This window comes from Photinus pyralis, unplaced genomic scaffold, assembly GCF_008802855.1.
Source record: "Photinus pyralis isolate 1611_PpyrPB1 unplaced genomic scaffold, Ppyr1.3 Ppyr1.4_LG3a, whole genome shotgun sequence".
In the NCBI taxonomy this organism is placed as follows: domain Eukaryota; kingdom Metazoa; phylum Arthropoda; class Insecta; order Coleoptera; family Lampyridae; genus Photinus; species Photinus pyralis.
Window position 1 is genome coordinate 1,587,699 of NW_022170509.1, and position 15,547 is coordinate 1,603,245.

A 15,547-nucleotide genomic window follows, 5' to 3' on the forward strand; every position below is an offset into this window, starting at 1 on the left:
GGAAAAATGTTGCCGGAAGGATATTACCTACGTTTGTTTGAATAAAATTGTTTGCATCGGTAAGGGCAAGACCAAGAATGTAAGTTGGAGGTGCCGGAAGGCGGTCCATCGAGCTTCTTTGCTAATTCTTAAACGGTGTAACGCATAGGTGTGTACAGGAGGGCACGTGTGCTATGATGCGTTTATTATAATTACGCAATTTGAGCGCGTGCGTGGCGCCAATTAATGCGCATGCCTTAGTGGGCCGTCCTGAACCAAAGCCGTATGATCGGCAATTTCTCATTTCGTTCAGCACACGGTGTGTTGTGTTCACAAAGAGAACGTAGCCTACGTTGCCGAGAAGTTTTTACGCACCCCCAACGTGTTTTACTGCGTCATACGCGTGTGTTGTTCGGGCCCGAGTGTGACACGATTTCCGAAATTTTGCCCAAAAATCGCCGACGCTCTGTTATTGTAAAGTTAAATTCTGTGAATTAATCTAGGATTTTAATATTTAAGTGCGTCTTAATACCAACGCGGGGCTATCGCAAAACTGAACTTTTCGAACTCGTTATCACATGTACTGACGTAGCAAATATTGAAAATGACTTGTTGAACTGTTGTGTGTTCTTTTAGTAGTTTGCCATCTCACGTGCGCGTTCTCTTAGTATTGCGTCGCAAAATTTATATTTAGCGAAAAGGCTGGCCAGTGCGATTCCCGAATTTATCGAGAGGAACAATTATATAATAATCGCGGGTAAGTGGCTGTGATATTGAGGAAGATGAACTTAAATATAATGGAACCCGTCGCCGAAATTGACGGTTTCGAACCTCAAACTCGCGCTCGGTCCAACACGTGGCCCTTGCCGCGTCCAGAAAATTACGTCGAGCCCGGTGAGGAATCGGGCAACAAGTGCGCCACTACGGGCGGCTTACCCGTTCCTGCTCCAGCGTCCATCCCCGCTAAGAAGAACTCGAGCCGTCGCAATGCTTGGGGCAATCTCAGCTACGCGGATCTAATCACACAAGCTATCACTTCATCCTCGGAAAAAAGGCTCACACTTTCCCAGATTTACGAATGGATGGTTCAGAACGTCCCGTACTTCAAGGACAAGGGAGACAGCAATAGCTCGGCCGGTTGGAAGGTAACGTTTGTAAATTTTCAAAATATTAGATCAAAGTCGAATAAAATACAAGTCGGCCTTGAATTTGCCGTGCCACTGGCGAGAAGTGTTAAAAGTGAGATTTTTTTCCGATTTTAATCGCGCGCAGCCTTGACTTCTGCCTTTCAATTGAAATTATTTCAAATATTTTATGTAGGCGAAAATTTCCTCGCCGTGCGACCCGAATTGCGACGAAATCGCGGTGTTTATATTTACAATCATTAATAAACGACGACATCTCCCAATTAAAAAGAGAGACGCGGAATTCCCACACTTTTTCTTAAGGTATCCTCTACTAATTGTTTGTTAATTACGCTTCCATATCTTAAGTAATTCACTTTATCGCCATTAATCTTATCCGATATGCTTTGCCTGATATGAAAATGGCCAATTCTTAAAATCTTATCACCTCCTTCAAAGGTGCTGGATTTGATAACCAAAATTTTCCTACCACAGCTTTAAAGCACCGTTGAATGTAGAAGTTTTTGTTACCATCACGTCCAAATTGTCCCATTTTTAATGGTTCAATATCATCCCTTTTTGTCCGACGGGCAACTTCAACTGTAAATTTTGGACAGGAAACTACAAGATCATATGATTACTTAATATGACAGGAATGGGACCACCTCCCCTTTTGTTTTTTGTACAAATAAAGGTAATCCACTAAAACATTTTTTTGATATATGTCTTACAGTCTAGATGGGCCATTAAACCAGTTCCGTTCGCAATTCCCCAAGATCATCCTAAAAATTACGAATTCTCAATGCAACTATTTTACTTTTCCTTGCAAGACACGATTAGAAGTCCAAAGTTTTAATTTTTTGGGGCCATCATTAACTTAATTTAACAATTGCGTACTTTACTAAACACAACCACCCTAAAATTAAAAATAAAGCAAAATTAGACAAAAAATGAGATGGTTATGTTATGATTTATCAAATACAATGATCCATGTTCTGCCGTAGTTGGGCGAGGCGAGGAGGCAAACATTACAATTTGTATTAATTTTGTAAAATTTTTGAAAATGTAATGCAAAATTTCAGGGCATTAAAATTTACAAATTACATTAACAATATCCACGATGGCGAAAATGTTATGACAGAAGCAAAGAGTATTTTTCTATTAGTAAAGGAAAACAAGGTCACATTTCCATCGTTATACATTATTTGAATTTCATTCTCTCCCCTGTTTCGACGTCAGCCCTCATAAAATTAGCAACTAATACACTTTTTGACGATTTTGATATATTAGCCGGTCGCAATACTCGCACTACTTAATAAATGCCGTTTTTTTACCCTTCAATACTGTACCTGGCTATGTAATATATGATTTCATCTTTTTTCTATAAGCCATAGACTACATCTTTCGATAGTATAGACAACATTAACTTTGTGAGTGGGTGTCGTCTGTCCGTCCCGAGGTCCGTCCTGAGCGATTTGTTTAATTCATTTCTCCATTAGCTAGATTTTTACCTCCGTACTTTACAGATTCATACTCGGATTCATATGATCATAAAATACTGATTCGATAGACACAGATCCTAATTACTAACTTGATGAAGTACAAACAAGATACGAAGAATCGCATACGATTTTCAGTAGGGGCATTTTTTGACATCTCACACTCGGAAACGCGACTATTAATCCGGCATTTAATAGTACTGGCTGATCCTTGAATTCGTAGAAGTTTTCCCGAGTTAGACGAGGAACAGACAGACGGACGGACAAAACCATTACTTATGGAGAATTTCCCTAAAAATTAAACTGTGATGACTATTGATTATAGCTTCAAAAGCTGCTGGATGCTAAGGATCTTATGGATTTTCAAATTATTCGGGAACTAAATAATCTTTAAGCATTTGAGAACTTTTTCAACATTCAAAATCTTCAGACACTGCTGTTCCTTTCGGAGGCTCTTTTTTTAGTTCTTTCGTTTGTTAGAATTTTCAGACTTTTCAGAAGCTTTCGAAGTCCTTAGCCCACTGCAGGAGGCGGATTTTTGCGCCTCGGCATATAATTCGCGGTCGTAAAGTTACTACTCGAGTTGCTAAATATAAAGTAGTACCTTAAAGTGAAAGCTTGGACTTCTCATAGCATTGCTATTATTTACTTTTTTGTTTTACAAAAAAAAATCATACGTAACATAAATTTAATAGCTCTAATAATTACTTCAAAGATTGACCGAAATTATGTTACATTTGATTTAGAAAAATTTCGAGAAAAATATTCTCAATTGACAAATCCAAACATTCAGTTTGATCGTCATAAAGAGCAATAAGTTGTCATTTGCCTAAAATTAAGGGTTACGTGAACACAAATCAATGGGTGCATTGTTGTGGACTTGTGGTACAGTCGCCGTCGCTACTTTTACTATAGCTACTATACAGGGTGTTTTTTTAAGATGGGCTATACGACATTGTAAAGGCGTTGAGTTATTTAAAATGGGCCATAGGGAAATTTACATCGAATCGTTTCGCGCAAATCCAGACGCACGTTGGCGAGGTACTACTTACTAGGCGCCAAAAATACTTCGCGTCCCACAAGCGTCGCGCGAATTTAAAGAAGTACGCGCGAGAGAATTTGCTCCATATGGACAAGATCTAAATTATGGCTTTGTGGGCAGTGGTAGGCAAGAATTTCCAACATCGGTATAAAAAATAGATAATTTGTTTTATCCATTTCGTACCTCGAGGCTCGAGATGTAAATAATATTATTTCTACGTTACCTAATTTAAAACTTGCAAATAATCTCAATTCTGAACAATCGCCTCAAAGATTAAAAAAAAATGACAGTAAAGCGATAGCCGAGTGCATAGTGCGTTGAGTTATTTAAAATGGGCCATAGGGAAATTTACATCGAATCGTTTCGCGCAAATCCAGACGCACGTTGGCGAGGTACTACTTACTAGGCGCCAAAAATACTTCGCGTCCCACAAGCGTCGCGCGAATTTAAAGAAGTACGCGCGAGAGAATTTGCTCCATATGGACAAGATCTAAATTATGGCTTTGTGGGCAGTGGTAGGCAAGAATTTCCAACATCGGTATAAAAAATAGATAATTTGTTTTATCCATTTCGTACCTCGAGGCTCGAGATGTAAATAATATTATTTCTACGTTACCTAATTTAAAACTTGCAAATAATCTCAATTCTGAACAATCGCCTCAAAGATTAAAAAAAAATGACAGTAAAGCGATAGCCGAGTGCAAGTGCAAGCGGAGTACTTTGAAAGAATGCCCTTCAAATATATCGAGATAATAAAACCACATGGTTATTGATAGCAATTTATTTTTTGTTCATGTAATATCGCTCCGTTATCGATAAGATTAACATGAACCTTAATAACTGACTCAATTTATACTGATGGCATTTTTATCTTAATTGTTATTGTGTTTATTTAAAAGATAAATCTCGTTTCGTTTGAGAAGAAAATGTTACGTGTACAATTTGTACAGTTTTCAAGGGCGCCATCTCGAATCACATTTTTTGGGTGATTATCTTCGAAGAACATTAGGTATTTGGTCATTGGAAGGGACGCTTGGAAGTGAAAAGTCTGGCTATCCAGCAGCGAGACGAGATAGCGTAGATAACGTCCAGCTTTTACAGGACGTCGGCTCAGCTGTTTAACCATTTTATTTATATTTTTAGTTTCTATCAATGAGAAAGGAAAACGACCTCAAAGAGGATGTGGAAAATCGAATAGTGGACTGTGATTTTTTTACTCACTTTATCGTGCTTTGCTTATCTCCGCCTTGCGGCTTCCATTGGGTTTATCTGTTCTACACTCGGTTCTACATTATAATTTGAGAATCTAAATACAGGTAATGTCTCGATACATTTGCTCATGGAATTAATTACTGGAGGGGTCATTCACACTATGGATTAGCTCAAAATTATTGCCGAGAGGAGGAGGAGATTAGAGTGTAGTTTCATCATCATTTTCACAGTAATCTTTTCATCCCCCCCTAAATTGTCCTGAACTTGGCACCGTATTCTTTTTTTTTTAGATTTTATAGTTTGGTTTTCAAGATATTTCGCAATGAAGTTGTAGAATTGCTCTTTAATAACGTCATTGAAGTGATCTGTAATTTTTGGGCCAGTCTGTATGTTTCGTGCTAACTTTAATATTTCACTTTCTCGATTCGACGACATTTCAGCACAAATTTTAAACTGTGTTTGCAATGTGCTCCAAATTAGAAGGATCAAATGGTTTAAATTAAATTTACACATTTTCGCTAACTTGTAGCCAATGTTTTGAATTTAGCGGTATTAGATCATAATGTTGGAAACCTGTACCTACACCTATTTACGTATTATCCTCGGTATCATTGGAAATATCATATCGGATATGTATAATATACGCTTATCGTTTAATAGACATATACGAAACATTTTTGGAATAGATCGGATTTTCATCTTTCATAATTTTTCCATTGTACGTTTATAAAATGGTAACGTAATTTTCGATATTATTAGGGCAGCGCCGTCTTTTTGTCTTCTCTCATGTATGCGCTTAGTATAAAAAAATTTAATATAAAATTTCAGTTTAAATAATCTTTTTCCAATGAAATCGCGTCATGGGTGAACGGCAAAAGATCAGATTGTGATATTATTAAAAGTGAAACGTGTCACCGTGCCCTCAATACAGCGTGTACCTAAATTTAAACTGGCTAAAAGTACGCATTCCGTGAGTTCCTTATATTTATACACCTACCCGTTCATTTTATTAATTTCGTACATTTTTACGTTTAGTAAAAGTCGTCCGAACAGGGAAAGGGGGTGTGTATACAAGCGTGCAAAGGTTAGAGCGCTAATCGCTTCTAATGACATAAATGTGGTCCTGGCACTCAATTGCGTTGTGAAATGTATACACGGCTGAAACAAATGGACTTCGTTAACTCGAAATATCTTAAAGTACCTACTATTTTAATTTGGTCTCATTATATAACGCAACAATCCGACAAAGTTACTTCTGGCGGCATTAGTATAGTTAATGATTTGTGATTGGTCGAAGTTTTTTGCAGCGTAAGTAATCTGTTAATTTACTATCTGTAAAATCGTACGAAAAATAACTTGTTGCAGATCAATTGATAATGGAATGCTGTTAGTAGCTTTTTACCTGCACATTCCACAGAAGTTAAATTTGTTACGATTCAATAACTATTGAATCCCTTGTGTTTCGCTCCAAAAGGGTGCGCGGTGTGGAAAGATTACCGAGATAAAAATGAAAGCTTTTAAAATTTGCTTCATAAACCAAGTTGTATATTTACTAAAAAACGATATCAGGTAAAGTACACATATACAAAGTGTACAGAATTAATAGATTTTTTTTCAATATTTTCTTCATGGGGAACTCGATCGATTATATATAAGAAATTCCAGCATACTAATAAAAAAAATTTTGTGTTGAGTGAGATCCGGTGACACGTAAAACTTCCGACTTGTTACTTACTTCTCGTCTTTGGTTTTCGCATAGAGAATTTTTTCTGATTAAAATAAATATGCTTTTCTACCTTTGTTATGACTAAACTATCCAATAATTCAGAAAGAGGATTGAAGGAAGTGCATTAGAAAGGAAGTCGTTTTTTTCCCAAGACTCTTAAACATTTTGAATACGTAGTTACTTTTTGACTCAACAAATGGTGGAAAATTCGAGAGAAAACTATAGTGTATGATCATTCAAATCAGAAAAAGACCTGCTATTAAAAAAATCTCAAAACATAATTTAAGGGCAGTAAAAAGAATAAATCGTAAGCCATCGAAAATTAGGTTAAAAATAAAACTTCTCCATAAAAAGTGTAATAGTCCAAACCATTATGCTTTCTTTATTTCTTGAGTCAGCCCAAAAGTGTTTTCATTTTAAGCATTAACTTCATCGGACTTTTACCTTCTGGCTGAGACTGTAGTTAACACAACACTATTCATTTAGAAAAGCAGGATCATTTCCTAAGGCAACCTACAGAGTAACGAAAGGAAACAAGTCTGTTACTATAGAGGTGTAAGGTTTTTTAATTAACTCATGCTCAAACTATCGCTATCTGCTGATACAATAAGGTGAAGCGGAACGGGACAGATCTTGATAATACAGGCAGGCATGTGCAGGATGAAGTGAAAAATATTGATAAGGTTGTGCTAATTACTAATTAGAGTATACCTTAATATTTGATTAGTGAAATGTACCAATCAATTTTCCTCATTGACCAACTAATCTGTGCAGCCAGGAAATTTTTTATCTTTCTGAGAGAATTATTAATAATAATAATTTATATCTTGATCAAGATCAAGAAATTACCAGAAATACATAGATAATCAATGAGAATGGAATTTTCCTCGGAATTTTCAGTTTGCGCCCCGGATTAAGGGAGTGTATATCTAATGTTTCTCCGTGAAACGTATAACATGATTATCATGATACTTGTTAAGTTGTAGTATCAATCATTATTATTGTGTATGTGACATTATTTCATATCTTGTTTCTTTCTGGTTGGAAGTATTCTGTAAACCAGGTCGTTTATGCAAATCCGATAAGTTTACGGGATTGTAACAGAATATCAAAATATTTTTATTACATTTCTAAAAAATAAAAATGAATACTCCGACCACCCGTCCGGATAATGTCACCATCAAATCCGAGATCAAATCTTTAGCCTAAAATTTACCGATGTGCTTTCTTCGCTCGAGTCTTGTGCCAAGTATGGAATTTTCTAGACCCCTTGACCAAAAATTACAATGTAATTACCTTTGTGCATTAATCGGCAAAGTTTACACAATTGCCGTGTATTTTGCACCTATGCTCGTCATTGTTACTTATAAAAGGTCAAATCTGGAAGATGTCCAAAACTTTGACCTATACCCCAAATCCATTAATATGACGATCAAACGATCAACGGATTGACATTTACCGAGATTAGTTGAGAGATTGTTTGAGAGTTATAAAAACCACAGCTGCAGTGGGCTACCAGATCATTTTTGGCGTTTTGATAATCTTGCGACGTTTAGGTAGCCACACTGTCTCCCTGGAATTCATTCCAGATACGGCCCGAGCTAAATTAACTGATCCTAGCACACTAGACAATAGCATCACATTTTTAACGAGGCTAAGTCAATATGCCAAGGAGCAAAAACTCCAAAGTACAGAATCTTATTCTGTTATTGGTCTGTCTGTCATCCGAAACACTTTGGAACTATTTTAATGAAATTGCGGGAAAAAAATTAAGTGTAAGATGGTGAGGACTAAAAATTCAAATCTGAATACCTTAATAATGAGAAACGTCGCCGGTGAGGCTATACTTAATTGTTATATTGCGAAATTTGTTTATTAATCTCATTGTAGAAGTGAGAATTCCAAGATGGACGTATTTAATAGTACGCCTTTACGGTCTAATAAAAAACGTAATTTAAATGTGACTATATAGTTACCACAGTCTGAGCTAGAGCTTTTCCTCTCGCGCAAGATCTTTGTACAAAAATGAGGAGTTGCTCACATCACATCACGAGAATACGTCCAAAAAACCAAGACAAACCATAAATCAGTTTAATCCGTGGTTAAACAACGTCTACAATGAGATAGCAAATAAAAAATGGTATACGTAATGGTTAAAAATCCAGTTTCGTTAAATTTGCACACACTTACCCGAAACAAACAAATTGCACAAAAATTTCGTTTAAAAATAGGCGCATATGATAAATTAGCATTTTTCCCCATTTGCCTGTGGAAAAATGTTTTAATAATTTGTTAATTAATTTTTATTGTTTGACTACCTGTCCGATATGGCACACCGTTTATCGTAAGTAAAACAAACGTCATTAGATAGCACCTGTGTGTTATTAAAGAAAAGTAGAATTGATAACTTTTTTGCTCTACCCACACATATACTTTTTCCCGAATTTCTGCAGCAGCAATACATAGTGGAACTTATATGTAAATATGGACATTGTCGTCAGGAAAGTAGAGTAAGGGTGCAATATACAGGAGTTCCCCTACATCATAGATGACATATTGGGTTCAATTTCGACTGTGAGTGATGGCAAAATTTTACATACAAACTTGGAATGTGATCTACTGAAATTCAGGTAACTTGGAAAACAAATTTCATGTAATTGGAAATCGAGCTAAAGTAAAAAAAACACATGTGGCGTTCTTTATTCATCACGTACCGCAATATTTTTACCTACGGACGACTCTGTCATTCGCATTCATCATTTTTTAGGTCGGATCAAGGCAAATTGCTAAATTTCAACATAATATAATGTACACTGGACACTGAATGTTTACTTCGAGATTATAGATATCGCCAAACAATTTGTCAAACAAAGGCCGATCTTTACAGTTTCACAGAGTTCACGTAATTAATTTTTGACGTAAGTTCTTTAGTAATGTTTGAACCGAACATTATATTTAGCAAGTAACACTAATTAAATTGTAATAATTTGCTACATATTTTGTTTTTAGAACGATCTTTAGAGCATCATACAGTAGAGTTTTATGAAGTTGATCTTGTATCTTGTATAATCATAATAAATTAAATATAACTCCTTGATTGGAATAATTTGAGTTTTTACTTATAAAACAAGTGCTCTGTACTCTTTGAAGCCCCTGACTGCCGAGGTGAATCCGCATTAAACTGAATTTATCTGGACCCCTAACAAACATTGGACTTCACTGCGGCTGGATTCATTCACGTTTTCGGTTTCAGTTAGTCAAATCCAATGTTATTGTTACAGATCCGGAGAAATTCAGTATAATGGCGACGTAGCCTTATATATATTGATTTTAATATTTAAATTTGGCGCTATTCACGCAAAAGCTGCTGAGAACATATACGAGATGGCGTGTCATTTTTACATTACACCTATGACTATATGCATGTTTGGACCAGGCTTAAATGTCAAATTTATGTGTGCTTTGATTTTTGAAACCCCAAATAGCAATTATCTCGATAGGTTATTTAAATGAAAGCCAACTCATAATTAAAAATACAACAGCTGCACAATTTTAGTTGAGTTGTACTTTATGCAAAAACTATAAAGTCTTACAAATCCCTGAATATTTTTTGGTTAAAATATTTTGAAAAATCTGATTTTTCGCAACTATTTTTCCTGGTGTTAATATTTATTTGACCTAATGTTCTCTCTTAGACTAAAACAAAAATGAATAAAAACTAGGTAAAGATGTACATATACGTTGATATAAAATTGAAAATGTTTTTTGGAGATACCATTCCATATGGCGCCAACTTAAGTACACATTGTACATCAGGTGAAATATATGAGTATATGTATAGTCCAAATTGTGTTATTGGGAGCAATGCACCCAAAAGTCCCAATTCTCAATTTGTAACTATTAACACGAGAAAGGATGGAACTAACGGATTTACCTAGATTTTTGATAAGATTTTTCCGATCTTTTCATACTACTTACTTCAAGAAAAATGTCGAACATGGCGAAGCTTTTTTATACAACTTTCAAAAATTTTAAAATAGTGCGTTATAAACACAATAAACCCCTAAAGAGCACCTAAAAAAGCGACAGAGCATCTGAAAAAGCGGCAGAGCGCCTCGGTGTGGGTCACGGGGTCATTGGATTTGACCCATTTTCAATTGGCTTACTACATGTGGTATTTAGGTCAACTGTGCAAAGTTCGACAGTTATCGTGTTCACGGACGGACAGACGGACATCATAGACTCCCCTATAAAGTTTGCATCGCTTTGCTCTGCCGTTTAATAAAAGCAATATAAAATTATAAATGAATTTAATTGTTACGCTTTTATTTTTTAAGTTGAGGTGATGTGATAGTAGTGGTATTATTTCAAAATTAATATGTGAACTAGTGCAGCTCAAAATTTTAAAAGGGTGACCTCAAATAGTTTTGAGACTATACCTACTTGTCTTGCGAACTTTTCAGGGGTTCGGTATCTATCATACAAACATTTTTGAGAGGTACATTTATAGTAGTACATTTGCTGATGAACACAATCGGTAGTTCCCAGTCGAAAAAAGTGGAGAGTTTCTATTACGTCACGTGAAAAATATTCGCATAGTAATTTTCCATGTCGTGTCGATTAAAGCAACACATCCACATTGAGAGGAAGATGGCAGAAAGGTCAAATGCTTCTGACAGCAATTGCTGCTGTACGTAGATAAATTAGATAACCGTAATAAAATAAATTTTTGGAGGTCAGTCGGTGATATAAAATTACAATTACGAAAGCAATAATCTGGAACATTATTCGAAATTGAATTGAGATAAAAGGCTCGAGGCCGTTCTCGCCTCTCGTCGCCTCCTCCTCCAATTTTTGTACCTACTAATTTACCTATACTATATACACGTATATATACACACGTTGCGTCGGCCGCATTCAATTAAAAATAGTTGTGACTGACTGAGTAACCCTCGGATCAGGATCATTCATATTTACTAAACAACGACGACGTCCACAACTGTAATTACGTGATCATTTAAGTTTGTTTACAAACAACTCTGAAAAGTTGTAAATTCTTACAAGGGAAAATTCATTTCTACTCTGCGTTCGCCACACATTGGGCTTAATTAACTTCGAATTTAAGTTGAATAAACTGTAACGCCGCCCACTTTGAATTTGCTATTTCAATCGAGAAAAGACGCTCGTCGAATAAATTGCCTTAAGATAATCAAGTAATTGCCTCCTTCACCTCCCCAGCGCGCACTAATCGCCTAAATGAAACTATAGTCAATAGAATGTAAATTTGCCAAGCGATGACGTCATCTCATTTGTGGGATGTGGGCGCCAGCAAACCAATTACACAGTAGGCTGTGAAGCAGATTTTACGTATTAACTGGGTTTCCTTGAACTCGTAGCAAACCACATCTATACATAGCCGCAGCTCCGTTAAATTCCTTACGAAATTTACGCGTTATCTGTTCATTTTAAAAATATCTTGAAAGCCGTAGGTATTTTCAGATGCTCCATTTTTTTGAGTTCGCTCGTCGAAATTGGAAAATGGAAAATCGACAATTAGCGGCATCACCTGTTGCACGATCAAGTAGCGTAGATTTCAATAGATTTAAATGGAACCAGTTTCAAGTGGATCTATATCGCTCTTATTTTATGTTGATCATGAGCTTCTGGCATGTTTGCATTATTGGCCAGTGTTTGATGAATCTCGTAGTTAATTTGCAGAAAAAGTGTTTGCAAAACTGATAACATGGATGAGACAGTACCATTTATACCTCATCCATGTATACACTTATGTACCTTGTCTAAGGGAATTTGCAAACTAACTGAATTCATCATCAGATGACGTTTTACCTCATCTTTAGACTTTAGTCGTCTGTCGATCTTGACCTGCTTAGGCGCAGATATTAATTGCATCCAGCCAGATATAATATTGGTGTTAGTATGGTAAATCTGCCGGTCCAGTTTATTCTGTTATTGTTTCAAAATTTCTATTGGGCATACTCAAACATGCGGGGTACCATTTATTGCCTTTTATATAAGTTAAACCTTTAAATCATCAGATATGGTTTTGTTTCCAAAATTCGATTTTCTTAATAATAACTGCAAATTTTCTAAAACGCATTATTAATTTATTTATTTACATTTGCTTGCTAAAGGGCGACAATTCCAATGATGCATCGCAAGTCGTGGGTTATAATTTTGAAACAGGACTGGCGAGAGGGGGGGGGGGGGAGTTTGGGGTACCGTTATACTTTTACTGTCAGATTTCTCCGTTCATATTACCGAAACGATTTTGAGTTATTGAATTCCTAATAGAGATAATGATATATGGGCCGTTGAACTTTTTTAATGGTAAAAAGCATAACCAAATAGGAGTCAAAGCATTTCTAGGGGTGTTTGTATGCTTGAATCAACCCCATACCTCGTTGTCTTAAAAATCAATCTTTTACATCATGAAAATACAAACATTGATAAAAAATACACATCAACCCTCTTTATTACGAAAGATGTGATATAAAATGATCATTATTTTGCTGAGATTCGCTACGTAATTTTTCAACAAGTCGGTATATTGAAATGCATTTTCCCAAATCTTTGGCTAACGTCTATACTCCCCAACAAAATTTAGTTCATCAAATTGTTTTCAAAATTAATTTCACAATTCGTAAATATTAAGTTAACCATCTCAAAATTTGAGTTTACCATTTAGCAGCTGTTAATTAACTTCGTAGATGAGATGAGAGGAGAGCCTTCACCACCATGTAGTGTATAAACTTAAGATTTAGAGGCTCATTAGGTGCTAATTTGAATTTTCTCACATACCACACAAAGTAAAAATGTAATTAAAAAGTTTCGCTAATAATCACGGCTTTAGATGATGTCTGTGAATTTAAGTAGTTGCTGGGTTGGGGTAAGCTGGCAGCGAGGCTGGCAGTATAAAAATGTGTTATTTTTAACACAAGAAAGTTAGTAGAAGTCGCTTGAGACAACCTTCGAACATCTTTGCATTTTATGCAACTTATTACGTCACCGCATTTGCATGTTTAAATTTTGCTCGCAGCCACTATGGTTTTTTTAACAATGTAAGCTCCAGAAAAAAAAACGTAATGAGCGTCACCAGTTTGACTGGTACAATCCGTTGACATTTCTCAAATTGTACGCTGACTGACGTTACATGGTGTAGGTGGCATTATTCAGAGGGGGTTCACGAAATTTTGAAGAACTGATTGTTCATTCTTTATTAGAAATTAATTCAATAGCTTCATTAAAACGACTGTTTCGGATTTTGAAAACATCCCCGTCCATTTTTGTGGGGGAGACCCAAACGTCGGATTTTGAACTCTCATTTTATTGGGAACTAAAACTTTTTATTTAAATAAATTGATTATATAAGGTTTAAACTTTCATTTAACACAACATTTCTACTCTCCCTCCTCCCCCAATAACGGGAAAAGGTCAGACAACTCCAACTTTCAAAATGTTCTGAAAGTCCAGAAGCTTCTTGGTGTTGACGTGTTATTTGGGAATCTATGTGCCGTGATACTACTACCACAGATTATACTACTAATGTGCGTATTTTTTATCCAATACAACCTGTGCGCACGTATGACCAGAGGGCAATGTTATAGATTTGCCACAAAAATATAAGTAGGTAATATTGTCCTTCCAGTTTATCGTCCTGAATGTGATTAATGGCGAATTTGCCAACGTAGTTCATATTCGCTTGCCTCTCGAGCATGTAGTATGCATTTATTGTGCAACTTTACTCCACTACACAAGAATAATTACGTGTGACTTATTGGCAAAAATTTAATCGAGCATTTCCACTGTACACTGTACAAGTTCTTTTTTACCATGCATATCGGTAATAAAAACGCGATATCAACAAAACCTTTCGTGCAACAAATTAAGTATGGTGTTGCAAGTCATGTGGTGCACTTCAATAAAAAAAGGCAGTAGTAAAACATGTCATAAATTCGATCAGTTTTCTTTTTGCCACGATTACTTAACGCCATACGAGAATATCAGTGATTGTAAATTACATTAGGTTTCGTATACGGTATACCCTCTGAGAATTTCGCCCAAATTATTAACACTAGAGAAATAAGTAAACAGAATGCCAGTGTAACCGTCTCTCTTTGGAGTATCGGAACGAAATAATCGCATGATTTTGCTGACCAAGTTTGACCGATCTAAAAATTGACACGGTCATGGTCACATTAATTCGTACAAAATTAATCCGTGTCTTGTAATGTCCTTTAAAGCTGGGGAAAACGTGACGGCGCGGCAGTTCCATTGAGTTATTCTCCTTGAGCGCCCAAAACACGAAAATTGAGTGTTATTAGCTTCGACGATCGAACGGAGACAGCTAAAAGTTTATGAGGTGATACGCAATAAATGAACAGCTATATATACATCAATAATAATTTATGTGGGCAGAAAAAATCAACACTGAATTATGATTCGATTTAATTTTTATTGTTCTACATTATTCAATTTTATTTTTCGTTTCAGGTAAGGGCGTTGTGATGTATCCACAGCTTCACTTCACTTCAGTTCAGGTAGGACTGTTTCGCTAATCCTCATTTGTTATTAAACGCTCCCTTAAAGATAGACGAAACAAATCGATTTTATCATGAACTGATATCGATAACGCAATTGCGTTGCTGTATTATTTGTTTATTCTATGCAGGTTGTATTGTATCGAATCGACGCCAAACGTCGAGCACGTAAATGGTAAATATCCCAACTCCAATTGTCGACATTGGAGATAGATAGTTTATTTTGTTTAATGTCGCACATTGTCATCCTCAAAAACAGAAACTTACTTCTCCTTGCACTCTTTCACTTTACAAAAATGTCACCAGAATTGGTTTAGCTCATTTTAAAAAAAATGCATGTCTATTCATTCTCCATTTTACTTTTTTTTCTTGTGCAGTGTTCGCGCTCCAAATTTTAAAACCTCAAA

At 35.9% G+C, this 15,547-nt stretch overlaps 1 protein-coding gene across 1 annotated transcript; it reads left to right on the top strand.

Annotated features, from left to right (window-relative positions):
* The first annotated feature begins 265 nt into the window (after positions 1 to 265).
* LOC116165562 (forkhead box protein O-like) lies at positions 266 to 15,193 on the top strand. The gene is made up of 2 exons (XM_031480111.1): positions 266 to 1,124; positions 15,094 to 15,193. Exons 1-2 carry the CDS (start codon positions 762 to 764, stop codon positions 15,106 to 15,108), a joined length of 378 nt encoding a protein of 125 aa, XP_031335971.1. The 5' UTR covers positions 266 to 761; the 3' UTR covers positions 15,109 to 15,193.
* The last annotated feature ends 354 nt before the right edge of the window (positions 15,194 to 15,547 follow it).

Coding starts and splice junctions, on each gene's coding strand:
- LOC116165562 (XM_031480111.1), top strand. CDS start 762: ATGAACTTAAATATAATGGAACCCGTCGCCGAAATTGACGGTTTCGAA.